The sequence below is a fragment of the Lotus japonicus genome, unplaced genomic scaffold (assembly GCF_012489685.1).
Source record: "Lotus japonicus ecotype B-129 unplaced genomic scaffold, LjGifu_v1.2 AP026983.1".
Taxonomy (NCBI): domain Eukaryota; kingdom Viridiplantae; phylum Streptophyta; class Magnoliopsida; order Fabales; family Fabaceae; genus Lotus; species Lotus japonicus.
In genome coordinates, this window is record NW_026645414.1 from 295,589 (window position 1) to 313,948 (window position 18,360).

Below are 18,360 nucleotides of genomic sequence, written 5' to 3' on the forward strand. Positions count from 1 at the left end.
TGTCTATATGAAACTCATGATCCTTCTTACCTCCACTTGTCCATGTGTCAACTTCTTAGCAACTCTCATCTTGGATACTTCTCTTTCTTCCTATCAAAGTCTCATTCAAATTCCACAATCAACTATTACCAATACGTGTAAATACTACACTAGGCCAACCTAAGAAGTAGGGTCGGCCTAAAAATGAGGCCTAAAGTAAAATTTAAATTGAGGTCATTTTACCTAAAAAAAATTCCTTATTAATTTTTTTTACGTATAAATAATTTTTTACGTTCTTGTTGTCGTTGTCGTCTGTTTAGTTTTCCATTGAGTTTTGTTTAATTAATCAGGGAACTGGGAAAACCAAACGTTTGTGAGACTAGTCAAACGTGGGATGAAGTACTTTTTTTTTTCTTTTCATGGAGAATATTGGGCTTTGTTTGTTTTGAACTGAGACCTTCTTTACAAGAAACTATTGAACTTATCACATGAATGAGAGACATTTTTTACTTACTAAATTTTTTTTGGGGTGCCTAAAGCCCTTGCTTGACCCAGCCCTGCTAAGAAGGGGAGGGGTCGAGTTGTCTTATCTTTCCTAGTCGCTTGGAAGATTGCTTTAAATGAATTTTGTATCAACTGGTTCGTAGAAGAAAACCATCTTCCTTATTATCGAGAAACAGAACCAATTGCCTAGCATGCGAGTGAGAAAACTCTTTAAGCTTCAAAAGGCGTAATTACTCTGGAGGTCCCTTGAATTGTATGGCGTACGAAAATAAGTCCCTGGAATTTTTTTTCCGATTCCAGATCCCTGGAAAAAAAAAATCGAAATAGGTCCCTACCCGTGTTTTCAACCTATGTGTCACAAATTTTACCCTGTCATCATGACCATGTGGCTTTTTATAAATCCTAGTCATTTTTTTAAAATCCACAACTTATTAAATACTCAAAAATTAAAATCTAAAAATAAAAAAAATTAAAAATTAAAAACCCAGAACATTCTTCATCTTCTTCTAACATCTTCATCATCTTTAAACATCTTCACCATCATCCTCAACATAAAATTCAGAAAAATCCAAAAAATAAAAAACCAATCCCTTCAAACCCACTCACACTCCAATCTCCTTCATCCCCATGGCCTCCACTCCCATCGTTCACTTTCTCTGTTTCCAATTAAGTGCAAAAGGTCAGAGGAGAAAGTATGTAGAGAAGCTTGCATCAACCATAGGATAAAGCAGAATATAAGGTCAGAGGAGGAAGTAGAAGGAGAAGTAGAGGCAAGCTTGCTATAAAGCAGAAGTAAAGGAGCATCATAAGGTTAGCAAACCTTGAATCCTTCTCCACCACTGCAGCAAAGCCCCGAGGTTAGAACAAAGCTCCTCCACCAGCGTCACTTTCGGTCGCACCGCAGCCATAGCTCGGGCCACCGCGCCATGTCCCACCACTCGTCGTGCATTCCCTTAGCCGCCATTGATTCTCTCTCCCTCGCGAATTTCTTTCCTGAAACGCTCCTTCTCTCTCACTCTGTTTCTTAATCGCTCCATCCCTCTCACTCTAGATCTCGATTATTCGAAGCGTTGGCTGTTATAATTATGATTTGGGGCTGAGTTAATTTGGGGTTGAGAGAAGAGGTGTGGCGGCTATGTTTTGGGTTAGGGAAGGAGAAGGTTGAGTTAGTGGTGGCGGCGCTAGGAAGAAGAAGAAGAAAGGGTTGCTGCTTAATTAGGATTAGGGTTTGTCATTATATTGTTTTTAATTTTTTAATTAATTTTGTGAATAAATGAACCCTAAACCTAATTAGATTTAGGGACTAATTAATTTTAAACTAAAATGTTTAATTTTCTTTTATTAATCCATGTGTAATAAAAGAAAAATATAAAAGCCACGTGGAATCAATGGTTGTGCAAAAATAGAGTCACATAAGCCGGTAACACAGGTAGGGACCTATTTCGATTAATTTTTTTTCTAGGGATCCGAAATCAGAAAAATATATTTCAGGGACTTATTTTCGTACGTCATACAATTTCAGGGACCTCCATAATATTTAAACCTATTTTTTTTCCCATTTGAACTTCTGTATTTGTCCATGAGTACTGTCTAGATGCATGATTGCTCTCGTGCGACTACAATTATAGTTTCGGGCATCCTTCTTATTGGGGAGCCCATGGGCTGAGGAGCAAGACACCGAGAGATATCGACGCCACATCTTAACCCAAAACCTTAAGACATTAGGTTTAGGGACTTCAACTATAAAGTCTTCTCCTCACCCATACTTAACCAATGTGTGACTCAAACTCACACTTGAATTCTCAACAATCTCCCCCTCAAGTGTGAGCCACCACCACATTACCATGGCCTCCTTCGCTAAAGCTTATCCACCCTTGTACTGTTGTTTGCACCATGATCCAACCATGTGCAACAGGACACACTAGCCACGTAGAGAGACTTTCGATACAAGGAGCTGTTACCATGGTTCCACAAACTATCGGCTCTGATACCACTTGTTGGGAGAGACAGGGGAGTCCATGAGTCAAGGAGCAAGACACCAAGAGATATCGACATCACATCTTAATCCAAAACCTTAAGACATTAGGTTTATGAGTCACATCTCGTATATATAAAGTTTTCTCCTCATACATTTTTATCCTCGTACATTTTTAAACAATTTGCAGCAGCTAGCTTATCTTTTATATATAATTGATAGTTCATTAAGTATGGGGGGCTACACATAATATTCTTCAATTTTGTTTACCCAATTCCGGATGATATGATTTTTTGTACAATCATTGAGGTATACGTATGATTTTATCAGTGTCAGCAATAAATCCAAATATTTAAGAGTAAAATACAATGATAACACGTTAAGATAACATGATCAACAAGCATTGTTTACCTCAAAGGTGGTTATGCATCTAATCCACCTTGGTTCCATACCTCGATAATATAATAAACTAAAACATGATTACTAACTTATCATGAGTCTCATCTATCTCTAGCCAACACCAATCATGCGATTTTCATTAAATAAATTCTGCCACATGCATGACCATCTTGCGTGGGAGGCCCTATTTCCAAGATAGACTCATATAAACCCTGCAAAACAAGCGGTACTCCAATACTCATTTAAATTTATCGAAACAGGTATACATATCTTTTTATAACATTTTTTAAACAGGCTAGGAAGTCAAATTAAGTAGAGAAAAATTAACAATCTGTGAGAGTAAGCAATAAGTCTTTGCTTTATCTTCCATGAACTAAGAAAAAATTAGGTCACAACTTAAAATTATATTTCTTTTCAAATTAATTTTAACACATAATGTACATATTGTAAATAATAATATGCACTAAATGTTAATACTAAAAACATGACTCATCATTTTAACATGGTCAACTATAGTGTTGTGTTTGTAAGAGTATTAACTATTAACGATTTGCTCTATAGACACTTGTAGAGATTTGTTACTTGTTCCACTCTCTAACTAAATCATTCCATAAAAGCAATAAACACAACTTAATAATAACAATTAAAAGTTAACACTGCATTTGCATGTGCGTGGAGTTTGTTCAAATTAATGGATAGAAAACAGAAGAAACTTCAAGAGATTCATCGAGGTCTAACATTTCATCATGACAATATTGATACAGTAAAGGATCATGGAACTTTAGAGTCCACATAAAAGCTGAAGATAAGTTTCAAATGACCAAAATGAATTGGCTTGTAGTGAAAGTCACCCCCATCTGGTCAAGCAATCTACAAAACAATAGAGAAATTAATAATGCATGGCATCTATATGTTGAGGTGACAAGTGTCAGCGTAGGGTTGTGTTCCTCTTAACAATTCAACTGCATACACGTTAATGAGAAATGCTAACAACACTCTCTTTTAAACACTCTCTCAAACACTCTCTCTATGATTGGTTAAAATACACGTGTATTTTAACCAATCATAGAGAGAGTGTTTGAGAGAGTGTTCAAAAGAGAGTGTTGTTAGCATTTCTTTAAAACGTATGACAAAAAACATTTTGTTATTGTTCCAAACTGTTCTAATTTTTTAAAGTAGGGAGTCTAGAAATTTTCTACGCATACGACATTCATTCTGATGTCAAGAGTAATTGCATGCGCGCAATGGTACGCGAATTCCTCTGTTTCAAAATATATATAATGTACCAACAATATTCAGTAGAGTTGGTACAAAGTTAACTCTTCAAAATTTAATTTAATCAAAAGTTCGATTCTAAATGATGTTTTTGAAAAATGATTTATGGAAGTAATGTGATCAGAGTCACAATGCAATCCTAAAAGACTGCTCATCAATGTCGGTAGCACTTAAAGCTTCAAAAATGCACATCACACAAAATGATGCTCTAAACTTAAGTTTTTTTTTTTTTTGATAAGCCAATAATTGAATAAGCCAATGATGCTCTAAACTTAAGTGCCATTACCTTTTTAATAAGCTAGCTACTTGAGGTATATTTTAAAGCTTAAAGCTTATTAAATTTATTCTTTTTTTTTTTTGATAAGCCAAATGAATATATTGAATGAAGTACAAGGGGTACTTCAACCCAATACAAAGAGGAAGAAAGATAAAGTAGTAAGAAAGAAGCAAAAGACAATGAAAAAACATGTCAGGAACATAACCCCCTCCTCCTTGAAAGCACAGCATAATAAAATATGCATATTAAATTTATTCTTATTTTTATCTTTATCATCTTTATTAAAATTCCATCATTACCCTTTTTATGTTTATTAAAAACACTAAACCCTAAATATTTTTATTTTGAAATAATTACTATTCAATGTTTACTATAAAATTCTAAAAATTATTTTGTTAATTTAGAAAAATATAAGTTTATTTTATTAAATTAAACTATAAAATTATTTATTTTATTCTATTTAATTTGATAAAAATATGAAAATAAATATAAATGATTTGAACTAAATTAAAATATTTAAAGTTGTAATTATTATAATACTAATATCATATGAGTTTTGATGTGTAAACAAAATAATGTTAAACATGAAAAGAATTATACAAGTATATAATGTTATTTTACAATTTCAGTTTGTACGTACAACAATCAGTTTAATCAAACATTTTATTCAATCATATTTTTTCAAATTTCAACTATTAATCTTCCACCAATTTTAAACTTTCAACTTTTAAATTAACTTTTTAGCTAGTTGTGTCATGCGTATCCTTAGTACGATTAATGGTAATCAATTGTTAATATTGAGGACCATAATCAATTCATGTGCTGCATGAATAGAATAGTAATTAAACAACCGGAAACAAGTTAGCATGGAACCAAAGTCAGACTGTGCCCGACAGATCCTTTCGTCTCAATCTCTCATATCGCTCCATACCATAATAACCTATGTGGATAAAGAACAAATTAAAAGCCCACATCTTTGCCTATAAATACTACATGCACAAGCCCCCTCCTCATCAATTCCATACCAAGCTAATTAAACTAGCCATAGTCATTTTCCTCAACCAGCATTCTCCAACTTTCAAAGAACATTTATTCTCATCATTGAAGCACAAAAAGAAAAAAGTTATGATGACCCTCCACAGATATCTCTCATACCTTATCATCCTAATTTCTTTTGTTGCTTGTTGTAGCTCCTTGCAAGAGGACCCACTTAGTTCAATTGTTGAGGATTCGCCTAACATTGATGATGGTGGGACAACATTTAAGGGCTTCATCAAGCAAACAACAGATAATATGTTGAGATTGAGGAGTTCAGAAAAGTTGGGTGACACTTCTTCGCTTAAAACGGTTAACGTCAATGATTATGGAGCTGAAGGAGATGGTCACACTGATGATACACAAGTATGTATATATATGCATCAAACCCAAACTAATATTACTTATATAACCTTTATTTATTTATTTTTTCAATTTTTTTATTTTACTTGGAAGATATATAATAGTTGTGTTTTGTGGTGTGGACTAACAAAAATATGGTTCACAAGTTAAAATGAATTTTCCGTAATACTTTTTTTTAAGGGAAATGGTTTTTTACACAACCATAAAACGCACGACTTTGCACAACCAACGCAATTTCAAGTTTTAATGTTGGGCATCATTTTTTTTAATACATTATTTGAAATTTTGATTTGTCAAAATTAACTCTATTGATGGTGTTGCGTCGTGGGCTTATGAGTGGATTGAAATAACAATATTCTATTTTAAAAGTCTTCTCTAGAGCACATTATAAATAATATATGTGTATTAAATGTTAGTTATAAAAATATGGTTTATGAGTTGATCAATTTTTTTAAAACATTAACAGCATATTTTAAAGAACTTATAAGAACTTATACTGAGTATATTTTTTATCATATTAAAAATATAATTTATGGGTGAAATCCAGCATAGAAATTTTATTTTATAACAAATAAAAGAATGATTTATGATGGATCGGTTTTTAACAAAATCCTATCTGAAATAGTTGTGTCTAGCAATTTAAGAAAATTAAATCACAATATTTGTACTCATAATATATGGGTTATTTCAGGCATTCAAGAAGGCTTGGCAAGTAGCATGCTCATCTAGTGGAGCAATTCTTGTGGTGCCAAAGAAGAATTATCTTCTCAAGCCAATCACATTCTCTGGCCCTTGCAAATCCAACACCGCAGTCCAGGTTAGCTAAGAATTATATATTAATTTTGTGCAAATTTCGTGGTACTCATAATATTTTTTTGGGGTGATACCCACATTAAGTTATTTAATAGATTATGACTATGTTGTTCAACGTAAATTTTACATTTTTAAATTTTATTTTACTTTTCAATTAACTCTATTTCATATAATTCATTTTTTAATGAAAAACGGATGAGTAGTGAAGACGAACGATGATGCATGGTGGCGATGCGCGTCAAATAACCATATTTGACGGAAGAATAAATGTTAACAAACACAACAAACAAATTTCGATCTCTGGCAATAGAGTACTACATTACTATGATATAATAAAATCGAACTTTTGAACGTATATATAAGTTTTTACAACTAATTTAACTCATTTTGGGTACCACAACAAATACCTTAATTAAACTTATAATTGTTGGACATTTAAAGGAGTAGCTTAGATATATAATAACCATGTGATATTTTTTATATATGAATTTTATTTTTAGATCTCTGGAACCCTTCTGGCATCAGATAACCCATCTGATTACAGTGAAGACCCCGCACACTGGCTTATGTTTGACAGCGTTCGGAAACTATCTGTCAATGGTGGTGGAACCATCAATGGAAATGGAAACATATGGTGGCAAAACTCATGCAAAAGGAACAAAAAGCTTGTAAGTTATCCGAAAGTGTTACATACTATTCGCTCACACCATTTTTGCGGTGACACGAGCGGGCGATACATAAAAATTGCGCTTGTCATACAAGATGGTCAGAAATTACTACAAATTGTAAATATTACAAGTGTTACCATAAAAGTGGTGTCCAGCGATCATTTTCATATACGAAAACACAATTTCTTATTTATGTTTTTTTAACACAAAATCATAATCGCTAACCATTCTTTAACGTTTCTCCATTTTGCAGCCTTGCAAGAATGCCCCTACGGTATGTCTTGCTCTCTTACAATATTGTTTCTATCAACCATGCATTTTCTTTTAAAATCATGGCTAACTCTCTCGTGCTTTGTTGAGTGTACCAAAGTAATTTGTTTTCAGGCTTTATTATATATTATTGAAGTGAATTATGCTCATTTTGTTGAGTCGTTTATAATATCGACTACACATTTAATATAAGTTTTTACTTAAAAAAAACTTTCTCGTATTAATTAAAGGTTTTCAAAGCTCAATATTATTATTATTTGTCGTGAAATAACATTATCACACTAAACAATTATTAATATGTTAATGTTATGAAAGGACAATAATCACAAGAGTGCATGGAAAATTTACTTAAAATCAATTCTTACATATACAGGAACTTTCACTGCATTTTCAGTTTCCATTTTCACTTTTAATAAAGTGTAAATGAAATAAGTGTTTACTTTTGTAGACGCTGACATTTTACAAATGCCGCAACTTAGTAGTTGGGGATTTGACGATAAAGAATGGCCAGCAAATTCATGTTTCGTTCCAGGATTCCCAGGGTGTTAAAGTTTCTGATCTCACTGTGACAGCACCAGGCGAGAGTCCAAACACTGATGGAATTCACGTCACAAATACACAAAACATCCAAATCTCAAGCTCCAATATTGGAACTGGTAATTTAACTCATTTCCTATTTTATGAGAATAGTAAAAAAAAATTGATAACGAAAGTTTTATAGCTAGGTTTCTCTTTCTTCAACACTCTTTGGTTTCAACTTTCAGTTAAAATTTTGCAGGAGATGATTGTATATCAATTGTAAGTGGATCCAGGAATTTACAAGCCACAGACATAACCTGTGGACCAGGCCATGGTATTAGGTAATTTCTTTAAACTTCCATACAAATACCTTCTTTTCCTACCCGGAGCCATAATTAATTTTGTATTAAGGGGTCAAGATCAAAGAGCATATAGAATTTTAAGTACAACATGAAAAAAATCTCTCTCTGTGCCCGTGCGTGTGGTATGTGGCGTATGTTTGTGCGCGTGCAGCGTACGCTCGTGCAGCATGCTTATGAAGTAGAAGTGCAGGTATATTGCATGTTTTAATGTTCTGTCACCAATTTAATTTCCAAAATGTTATTATTGATAGTGATTCTTCATTGTCTGTGGATTAGACACTGAATGGTGATAAGCAACATTGAAAACTTTTGCAAGAGTTTAATCACATTGATTGTTTGATGTCTTTAGTTAATTGTGTAGGGGCTAGTAAAAAAAACTAAAATTGCGTAGGGTGGTTCATGTTTGCGGAAAGATAATTCTTTTACAGATTATATTTTGCTAACCAAGGGTGCGGATGGAATTAATGATGTCATTTGGGTCTTATATCACTCATTGTACACGCATTTTTACGAGGAAGTTATTCTTATAGTTTTTATAGGGTCCCCTAATGTGCACCAATTGCTAAGGGGTGCAAAATTACACCTAGTTTTTAATTTCAATAAATTTTGTTTTTGAAAAAGAAAAGGTTTTTTTTAAGGTGAAAAAGAAAAGTTAGGGGTGCACGTACACATCTACAATCTAATTTTTTCTATACATATAATGAATATCCAATGCTACAATAATAAACGATAAAAAATTTGGGGGGCCATGGCCGCATTGGGCATCCATGTGGCTCATCCACGGTTCCTACCTGTATACACATCCAATTTAATTAAGAATTAATTATTGTTAAAACCTGTTATACATGTTAATGATTCATTTAAAATTTGTTTTTATTTTTTGAAACAATAATCTCAGCATCGGAAGCTTAGGAGCTGGAAATTCAAAGGAATTTGTTTCAGGAATAACAGTGAACGGAGCTAAATTTGTTGGAACCACAAATGGAGTAAGAATTAAAACATGGCAGGTAATTTATTTTTAAAACTTTTAATGAATAATTTTAGCCTCCTTGGCCCAACCCACTTAATAATATCTGTACATGTAATTATTCAATGCTCAAATCCCATTTTGGACTATATATATTGGCAGGGAGGGTCAGGAAGTGCAAGCAACATCAAGTTTAAGAATATTCAAATGGACAATGTGACCAACCCCATAATAATAGATCAAAACTATTGTGACCAAGCGAATCCGTGCGAAAAACAGGTAATTGAAGAAACTTCAGCTATTGCTTGCAACGTTTTGCTACTACTAGAGAAATTTGTTATGTATTTGATTTTGTCTACCTTAAAACCGAAAAATGTATTTTAACAAAGTGTAGAGAAATTTGTTATGGATTTGATTTTGTCTATTTTAAAACAGGAAAATCAGCACAATGTGAAAAAAAAATATTATACATGATCAACTTCTAATACTTTTCTATTACATAAAATTGCCCAAATTACATGTTGAGATGATCATAATATAGTGCCCAGTGGTGATAGGTAAACTAGTAAACAGTGGTGACCACTTTTCACATCTCACTTTTGTAAGATTTTTTACACTTATAATATGGACACCGAACAGTAGAAAAAGGAAATCTAACTAATTTGAACATATGTCAAAATATTATTATATTCACTTAAGCTAAAGTGCTTTTATATTTCCTCTTGTAAAAGAAACTAGTACTTTTACCCAAAATATATCTTGGGTTGCAACTCCTATTTTATATATGTACATATCTAATCTAAATAATGTGTATGATTGGTTAATTAATGTCCTTGCAGAACTCCGCGGTTCAGATTCGTAATGTGATGTACCAGAACATAAAAGGCACAAGTGCATCTGATGTGGCTGTGCAATTTGATTGCAGCGAGAACTCTCCATGCGAGGGGATAGTATTGCAGAACATAAACCTGCAACTTGAAGGTGAAGGAGAGGCCAAGGCTTCATGCAACGATGTTAAATTGTCCTACCGAGGAGATGTTAGCCCTCGTTGTAGCACATAGAAACAAGAAATAGAACAGGCACTAAATGCTGCATGGAAAAATAAAACCTCAAGTATATGAAATAATAGAAGGATACATGATACATGTTTAATTAGTAATTGCTTTGTACATATGCCCAACCAATAAATTTGATTGAATTGTAGCTTGATTCTTCACATAAATGATTGTGAAAGAAAACTACGTACTACTAATATGTATAATATTTGTACCATATTCAATAAATGAAGTTTACTCATTATTTTTAGTTTTGTAATTTCGCAAATTATATGTATATATCTTTGCGCAAAGATTGTCTCAATTATAAAAAAAATTGATCACCATGTCAAGTATCTTAATAAATTTAATGTTCTTTAATAAATCAACAGCGAGATTGTGAAACTTAGCATGGTTAAATTTGTTTACAATCACGAAGATTATGATAGGGTGAGGATCCTTTCCCGTGAATTTCTCTCAATTTTTCTATAGTGGACATTTGTGACGGCTTTTAACCGCCACAAAATATTTTCAACCGCCAACAATTCTGTCAATTTTTTGCAGCACCATTCTGTGGCGGTTGGAAATATTTTGTGGCGATTAGTAGCCGCCACAAATGTCCACTGTAAAAAAATTGAGAGAAATCCACATAAGAGGATCCCTTCCCATTATGATATGTCGGTGGTCTCTGGTCTCTGCAATACTGCATATTGACATTAAACCATTATAAGATAATTTTGTATATTGATATATATTCAAATATACAAGTTTAAATGAATGAAATAAGTCTCACATTGAATGAAAAAGTGGGTAGAGCTGTTTATAATGATAAGGACTCACTCACCCATTGCCTTAAGGTTTGGTGGCGAATGTATGTGGATGATATCAAATCACTAATCTTCTTAGACCAAATGTGGATGGTGATCTTCAACTTTCTCATAAGATATCAGACTATGAAAGTCTCGTGTTCCGTTGCACCACTCCAACAATATATTTGGACGGGAGGAGCCCCTCGTCATAATAGGGGACCGCTCAGGAAGCGACTTGATACATACAGACACTACGAGGAGCGGAGACGAGGTGTAATTGGCGACAATTCCTGGGTTACTTGTAAGACCCAGGTAAGATTAAGCGTTTAATTAATTTGTTATTTATCGGCTTAAGGGCGATAAGTGTTGTTAAGCTTAAGTTGATGTGTTGTTTATATAAATGATTGTATTATTAATATTATTATTATTTTCTTTCTTAAAAAAAAGAAAGAAAAGAAGGAAACCAATTAAAAAGAAAAGAAAAGTTCAAATTTGAAGAAAGAAAAGAAAGAAAAAAAAAAAAGGAGGTTTACGTGTTTGGCTAATACATGTATATATTTGTAACCTTATATAATATCTAGCTAATACGTTGTTTCTTGATCACTTAAACTTGCTTAAAGTGATATTAAATTATATCATAGAGTCCCTAATAACTTTTAGGATAGTGATTCATCTTCCTAACATTTTTTCTATAGTTCTATAAGTTTAATCCTACACTACTAAAATTATCTAATTACATATATATTCACCTTCATCACTAGTATATAACTTCAGATTTTTCCAATCTTTTCTCTACGTTCTCTTAATGTCATTAAGCATGACACTTCATTTCAAGTGCTGAATCATTTGCCTATCTCTTGACAACACATAGCCTACAATCTATCACCACTTGACACCTCAAACCTAGGGCCCTCAAAATCCAGCACCTCACAATTTCTTTTTCCGTCGTAGACACCCATCTATTGGGGTTTCTTCACCATGAAGTTCCATTAATTTATTGTCTTTTTGAAGCCTATAAAAGGCAAGACATGTAGTGAACTTTTATATCAATTCATCATCAGTGCAAGAATTGGTTCTCCCTATCACTTTGTTTATGTTACCCTCTCTAAGCCAAACATTTATCTACTGTCTCTCAAACATTATACAACGGCAGCCCCATTCTCTTTCCCATCACCCATATCACGAGCTGAATAACTACAAATGGAGCTTCAGCTGTGACCTCACCACCATCTTTATTTTGTGGCACAAAAATTGTTTTGAGGCTTCAGAACTGAACTGAAGGGAAGCAAGTCAAGGGAAGCAAGTCAGTACGAGGAACAAGGACGTAAGCGGATCAGAGTCACAACTTTGGAAGGAAATTAAAACGGCAAAGATGAGGGCACTTCGCTTCAGCTATTTATACTATTGAATATATGCTATATGCTTATTGTGAGGGCTATTGTCTTAGGCTATTTATATCATTGTATATATGCTATTTGATTGTTGTGAGAGCACTTTGATGCTTGCTATTTGATCTAATGGCTTGTTGTGATGATGTTTGTACTTTCATTGTGATATTTGATTGTCTGTTGAGTACAACTCGATTGTGTAACCGGAGGGTTCTTTCGAGTTTTGGTTAGAGGAGATTCTAACTATGCTTTAGATCTACTATGGTTTTCGATCAAGAGGTTTTCTCAAAATGATTTATATAGGGTGGGATCTTTTATTTACCAAAGTTTTCGAAAAGGAACAAACCTATTCATGATTTACTTATGAAATTTCATCTAAAATAAATAATCAAAGTGTACACATATTTTGTAAATTAAAAGAGAGTTTATTTGCATTGCAAAACTTTTAAAGAATGAGAAGGATATTTTCAAATGGACTTCAATCAATCCTTTTTAGAAAAGAGAATTTCAATGGGGGACTTTATTTGATGATTTTTGAGAAAAGAAAGACGAGACTCGATGACACGGTTACTTGGAGTGGAGTGACCTGTCGTAGTGTAAACTTCGGTCACTTGGAGCGGAGTGAAACCGTTGGTAATTGAGCCAGATTAGTGTTCTAGCTTAACTATTTTCTTAGCAGTAAACACAAACACTAAAGAGGGTGTTCCCGTTTGTTTGGCTAACCATGATTCATATCATGCATGCATACATTTTTTCAGGATGGTGGAGTGGCCATGCCTGTCTTCTGAGGACGATGGAGTGGTCGTACCTTCAGATGTTCATAATGGAGAGGTTATCAATTATGTTGATACTGGATGGGTATCAACTAAGTGGCATTCACTAGTCAGAGGTCGATACTGGAGTGGGTATCGTATCGACAAAGTGTTGTCCCGCCTACCTCATATGGAAATGGCGTTTATATCCGGATCATTTGATGTGCCTGTGTGGCATTGCATTTGCACGAGCATATAGACTAACCTTAGGGTTGTTGATTGAGCTTGGTGATATATGCTATGAGTTTCGATATGCTTGAGATAAGCTAAATGTGATTTAATTGTTATGTGTGTTGGAGAGATTTGTCATTGACAACCCTCGTATTTTACGTAAGCCACGTGATCGATAGATCTGCGTGAGTAAGCGTGAAACGTATAAGTATGTGATTATGTGTATACTGTGTGACCTACTATTATATATATAAACATATATTCTGGAAGTTGACCCTCGCACGCCATTGTATGTATTGCTTGTGTTTGGGCGGCCGGCGACTACTAGGTGATGGACGACGACGTGATCAAGTACCATGCCTTGGAGGAGCCACAGTGATGCTGTAATGACGAGGAGCCATGATAATGAGGTTATGAGCCATGCTTATGTATCAGTTAGGTGAAGTGCGCCGTAAGTCGTTCGTGGGATTGACTACATGTCTGTTGATACCAGAACCATGTCGCAGATCTTATCAGAGATTGATTTTTCGACCATTGAGGAGACTCGCTCAGAGAAGAAGTAGAGTCTTATGTAGGGCTTGAGCCCTTTGGGTAGAAAGCTTACCGTCGTTGGTTGAAGCTTATAGAATGATCATATGAGTTTGTATTCTCTTGGTTTCAGAGGAAAGGTAGGTCCCGATGTGTGTCGTTTGGTGGTCTATCCAGCGTAGAGATCACAGGAAGCTAGTCGGGCATAAGTCTTTTGACATTTCTTTTTGAAGACTCAACTGTACCTCTACTTTTGGATATAAAGTTATATATTATTGGGTATTTACTGTGCATTCTCTAGAGCATGTTTTGGAAAAAAAAAAGTTACTCGCATTTTTGGACCCAGAAAGTTTAGTCAGTATATTTAGTTTATATAAAGGTTACTAAAGTGACCCTCGAGAAAATCGGGGCGTTACATTACTTATAGATGGCGAGTGGGTCCCGATGGGGGATCGAGACGACTTCGTTTGAAGACACACTGCACCTTAATGCTTTAGGCTCAGTCTTATGGATTGAGCGAGCCCCCTCGTCATAATAGGGGACCTACCCAGGAAACAACTTGATCTATAAAGACGCTACGAGGAGCGAAGACGAGGCGTGCCAGGTGATCATTATCTAGTGGATGACCCCACTACTTAGTGTGTGACCCTATCACCAGGCGAGCGAGTCCATATCCTGCAAGTCATCTCACATATGGCAAGCCATCACGATTTCATCTTACGGGCAGTTCACACCATTTACGTATTTTTCACACCATGTGGGCGGTTCATGTATTGTTTACGCCTTGTTGGCGATTTATACACTTTATAGGCTTAGGCGACCCTGCCCGTCTATGGGAAAGTTATGTTTGTATGAGACTTTTAACACCAAGGTCCAAATCCATGTATCTAGGTTTACACTCCAACCCCTATAAAAAGGGAGATGAACATCTTGTAATCTCCATATGAATCGATATACTAGAGCTGATAGGTCTCAATGGTCTACTACTTCCGTTAGGGTCTGATCTAGTTTACTTACTATTGTTTCTATACCAAAACGGTTGCCGTTTGTGGGGATCAAAAAACTTTTGATTCCCACTTTCAACATGAAAAGTGGTGTTGTTCTGCTGAGGGTGGAAGAAAGAAAGTGTACTCATAGAGAGGGACCAAATCGGGAAAGCGAAGGAGAGGGTGAGAAGCAAATGGTAGCAAAGGAGAATGTGATGATAAAAAATGTAATGACACAAGAAGGGGGAGGTTTGAATTGTGTATTAGAAAAAAGACCTTTTTAATTAGAAACATATATAAGTTCTTAGAGCATTTTACAAATCGAGGTTTGATGCAGCAGAAGATATGAGTGATAAAGAAATTAAAGTAAATAAAGTAACACAAGAGATTTTATCCTAGTTTATCCTAAATCAATGGCTATGTCTGTGGCGACCCGACTCATTCCCTTCCCGCAAACATACAAATTAATAATAGTAATATATGAATTAAGTATCTTTACAACTTAAGGAAAACAGATATCACAATTCAAAAGATAAACGAACACATATATTATTTAGGTAGTGACTATTTGCGCCTCCCCGTTTTACTAAGTCCGCCATCTCCTTTTTTAAAAATTCCAACATTGCCCTTAGTAAAAAAAACATAAAAATGTAATATTTTATTTTTACTTCCCACACACCATCTCCTTCTTCCTCCTCACCCTCCTCCTCACCCTCCTCTTAATCCTCCACTCCCAACTTCTTTTGGGTGATCTCAAGTCAAGAATAGAAGCTTACCCATGTAAGTTTTTACCTTTTTCCGAGCTTTTTTTTCATCTTTTTTTTAGCTTTCATCGCGATTTCGCGACTTCCCGACGTAACTGGTTAGTCCCGCACTTAAACATGCGGTAGTGAAACAAATTACACGCTCTCGCTAACATAAGTGCGGAAGTGTGAAATTTATACCTTCCGCTAACTTGTTAGCGGAAGTGAAAAACTTAGTCATTTCAATCGTGTTAAGGTCTGGTACTGCTACCTAAATAAAATTGATTTTCCCGCACTTAAAAGTGCGGAACGTGATGTGTTGGAATAATAGTTCCGCAGTTTAAACCGCGGAAGGAAAATTCAGAGAGAATTAAAAAAATTTGACTATCAGCAGGCTAACCGCACTTAAACATGCGGTAGTCATAAAACCTGTCCGCAGTTTAAAGTGCGGGCAAGTCACGAAACATCCTCCCATGACAGAATCAAATCGAGGGACTGAATGAAGACACAGAATACAACCTCCCATGGTTAATGTGGGTTTGAGAGACTTGATTTTGTGAGGGTTGAAAATTTTGAAATTGGGTTGGAGAGGAAGAAGGGTTATACGGTTGAAAGAGGGGGGAGGGTTTGTAGGGAAAGATAAGGTAGTTTTTTTTTAATTTAAATTACTGAAGGGTATTTTGGTCTTTTTTCAGTTTTGGGGATGGCGCACTTAGCAAAATAGGAGGCGCAAATAGTCACTGCCTATTATTTAATTAAACATCTGATTCATATCATACGAGTAACAATCATCACATAGTCATATTTATCTTACACGTCTCCGAAGGATAGCTCAAGTGCTAAGAGCCATAGACATAAGGGTTGGATGGGATGAAGGGTGAAGGGTCTAGGGTTCGAACCCTGATGATGACTAATTTATTTACATTACTAAAAACTAACATTTGCCTATAAAAAAAATTTATCTTACACGAAGAGAGAATAAACTTCGCCCCACAAGTCTGACAAGACGAGCTGATCAAGGGAACTAAAACTCTTTATTTAAATACAGGCTATTATGAGCAAGCTACATACTAGACATCACACACATATGCACAATCACACAGTATCTGACCTTGCTAATAGCTAAACAATTCGTTTAACTTCGTGCACGCGATCCTCAGTGTTCTGTCTTCACATCCTCCTGATCAGCCACTAAGATAAAGAGAAGAAAGAGAAAACAAATAGAACATAGGAGTGAGAAGAAATTCAGCACAATCATATAGAAAAATAACATAATATAAATGAGCTTCTCACAATCACATCATTATATGGAATGCACACACTACTATTCATGTGGGACCATACAGGAAGAAATTATACCCGTCACCTATGAAAGCCATCGGAAATAAAGTTTGAAATCCCTCATCGAAATCCTATTGACCGACCATGATGATCATCAGGGGGCCTGCGGAGAGGCTAGGTTCGCGATGGGGCAAACCTCAAACAGCTTTTGGAGTGTCCCACCTAGCCAAACCCAAAGGACCAACTTACCAATGCCTGGTACCCTTAGATCTCTCAATTTCACCATCATTTTATGATCCACTGGTTTTCCTACAATCACCTTATTCATCTGATTGAGGCAAGTGCAAATGATGCATGTTCATACCACAAGAATACCCCATACTCATCCTCTGAGACTTCACTTGAGTCCTCAAGCAGCCGGATACCCTATTTAGAACCTTTCCTTCTTTAGACAGTTTCATAAATCCTTTTTATACAAGTTCAGAAACCATTCAAAAATAATTTTCTAAATCAAATTCCAAGTCATTTGTCTAAAACATTGTCAGAGGTTAATTTCAAGAAGATTTGACAATCATTAGCAAAAAAAATTTTTTAAATCATTTCTGAATAGGTATAAGAGACCATAGAATCTCTTTCGAAACACTATTTCTTCTCTAAACAGGGTTCCTTCGCCATTTCAACATCGGGGTATTCCTCCTCAGCATCACATCAAGAATGAGCACACCATCAGTATCACAACTCAATAATCAAATAAAAAACAACAATATAACCACATGCTCATTCATACATCACTATTATCACACATCTTGAAACATCACCTAACCTGCATTATTAGTAGCACACATTCATAAATCATACACTATCACAAATATCATTCTCAAGTATCACAAGTCAAGTATAAGAGTTTTAACTCAAAGAGACATCACAATCAAACAACACACACAAGGATCTAAGGAGGGTCCAACACCCATTTATTCATACTATCCTCCCTCATGAGTTCTTGGCATCTCCCCCTTACCTGAATTCTTTGCTACCTGTTCGCCTTGACCAATTCTCGTTTCTTCTACTGCACGAAGTAATAATCATACAAATATATTACATTTCTTATTTAAATTTCTTCCATTAATTAGTTTAATGAGTAAAGTACACTCACCCCTCTCAAGGTTTGTTAGAATTACACTCCACCCCATCTTGTCTAAAAT

General features: G+C 34.9%; 1 protein-coding gene across 1 annotated transcript; it reads left to right on the top strand.

Annotated features, from left to right (window-relative positions):
- Window positions 1-5,381: 5,381 nt before the first annotated feature.
- Window positions 5,382-10,563, top strand: LOC130727320 (polygalacturonase-like). The gene is made up of 9 exons (XM_057578427.1): window positions 5,382-5,810; window positions 6,499-6,624; window positions 7,121-7,288; window positions 7,542-7,562; window positions 8,007-8,214; window positions 8,337-8,418; window positions 9,338-9,446; window positions 9,569-9,685; window positions 10,246-10,563. The coding sequence occupies exons 1-9, from the start codon at window positions 5,403-5,405 to the stop codon at window positions 10,465-10,467; spliced, it is 1,461 nt and encodes a 486-aa protein (XP_057434410.1). The 5' UTR covers window positions 5,382-5,402; the 3' UTR covers window positions 10,468-10,563.
- Window positions 10,564-18,360: the final 7,797 nt, after the last annotated feature.

Excerpts from the sequence above, each read along its gene's own strand:
- LOC130727320 (XM_057578427.1), top strand. The coding sequence starts at position 5,403 with ATGCACAAGCCCCCTCCTCATCAATTCCATACCAAGCTAATTAAACTA. Across the intron at positions 7,289-7,541 it reads GCAAAAGGAACAAAAAGCTT|CCTTGCAAGAATGCCCCTAC; the intron begins GTAAGTTATCCG and ends TCCATTTTGCAG. Across the intron at positions 9,686-10,245 it reads CGAATCCGTGCGAAAAACAG|AACTCCGCGGTTCAGATTCG; the intron begins GTAATTGAAGAA and ends ATGTCCTTGCAG.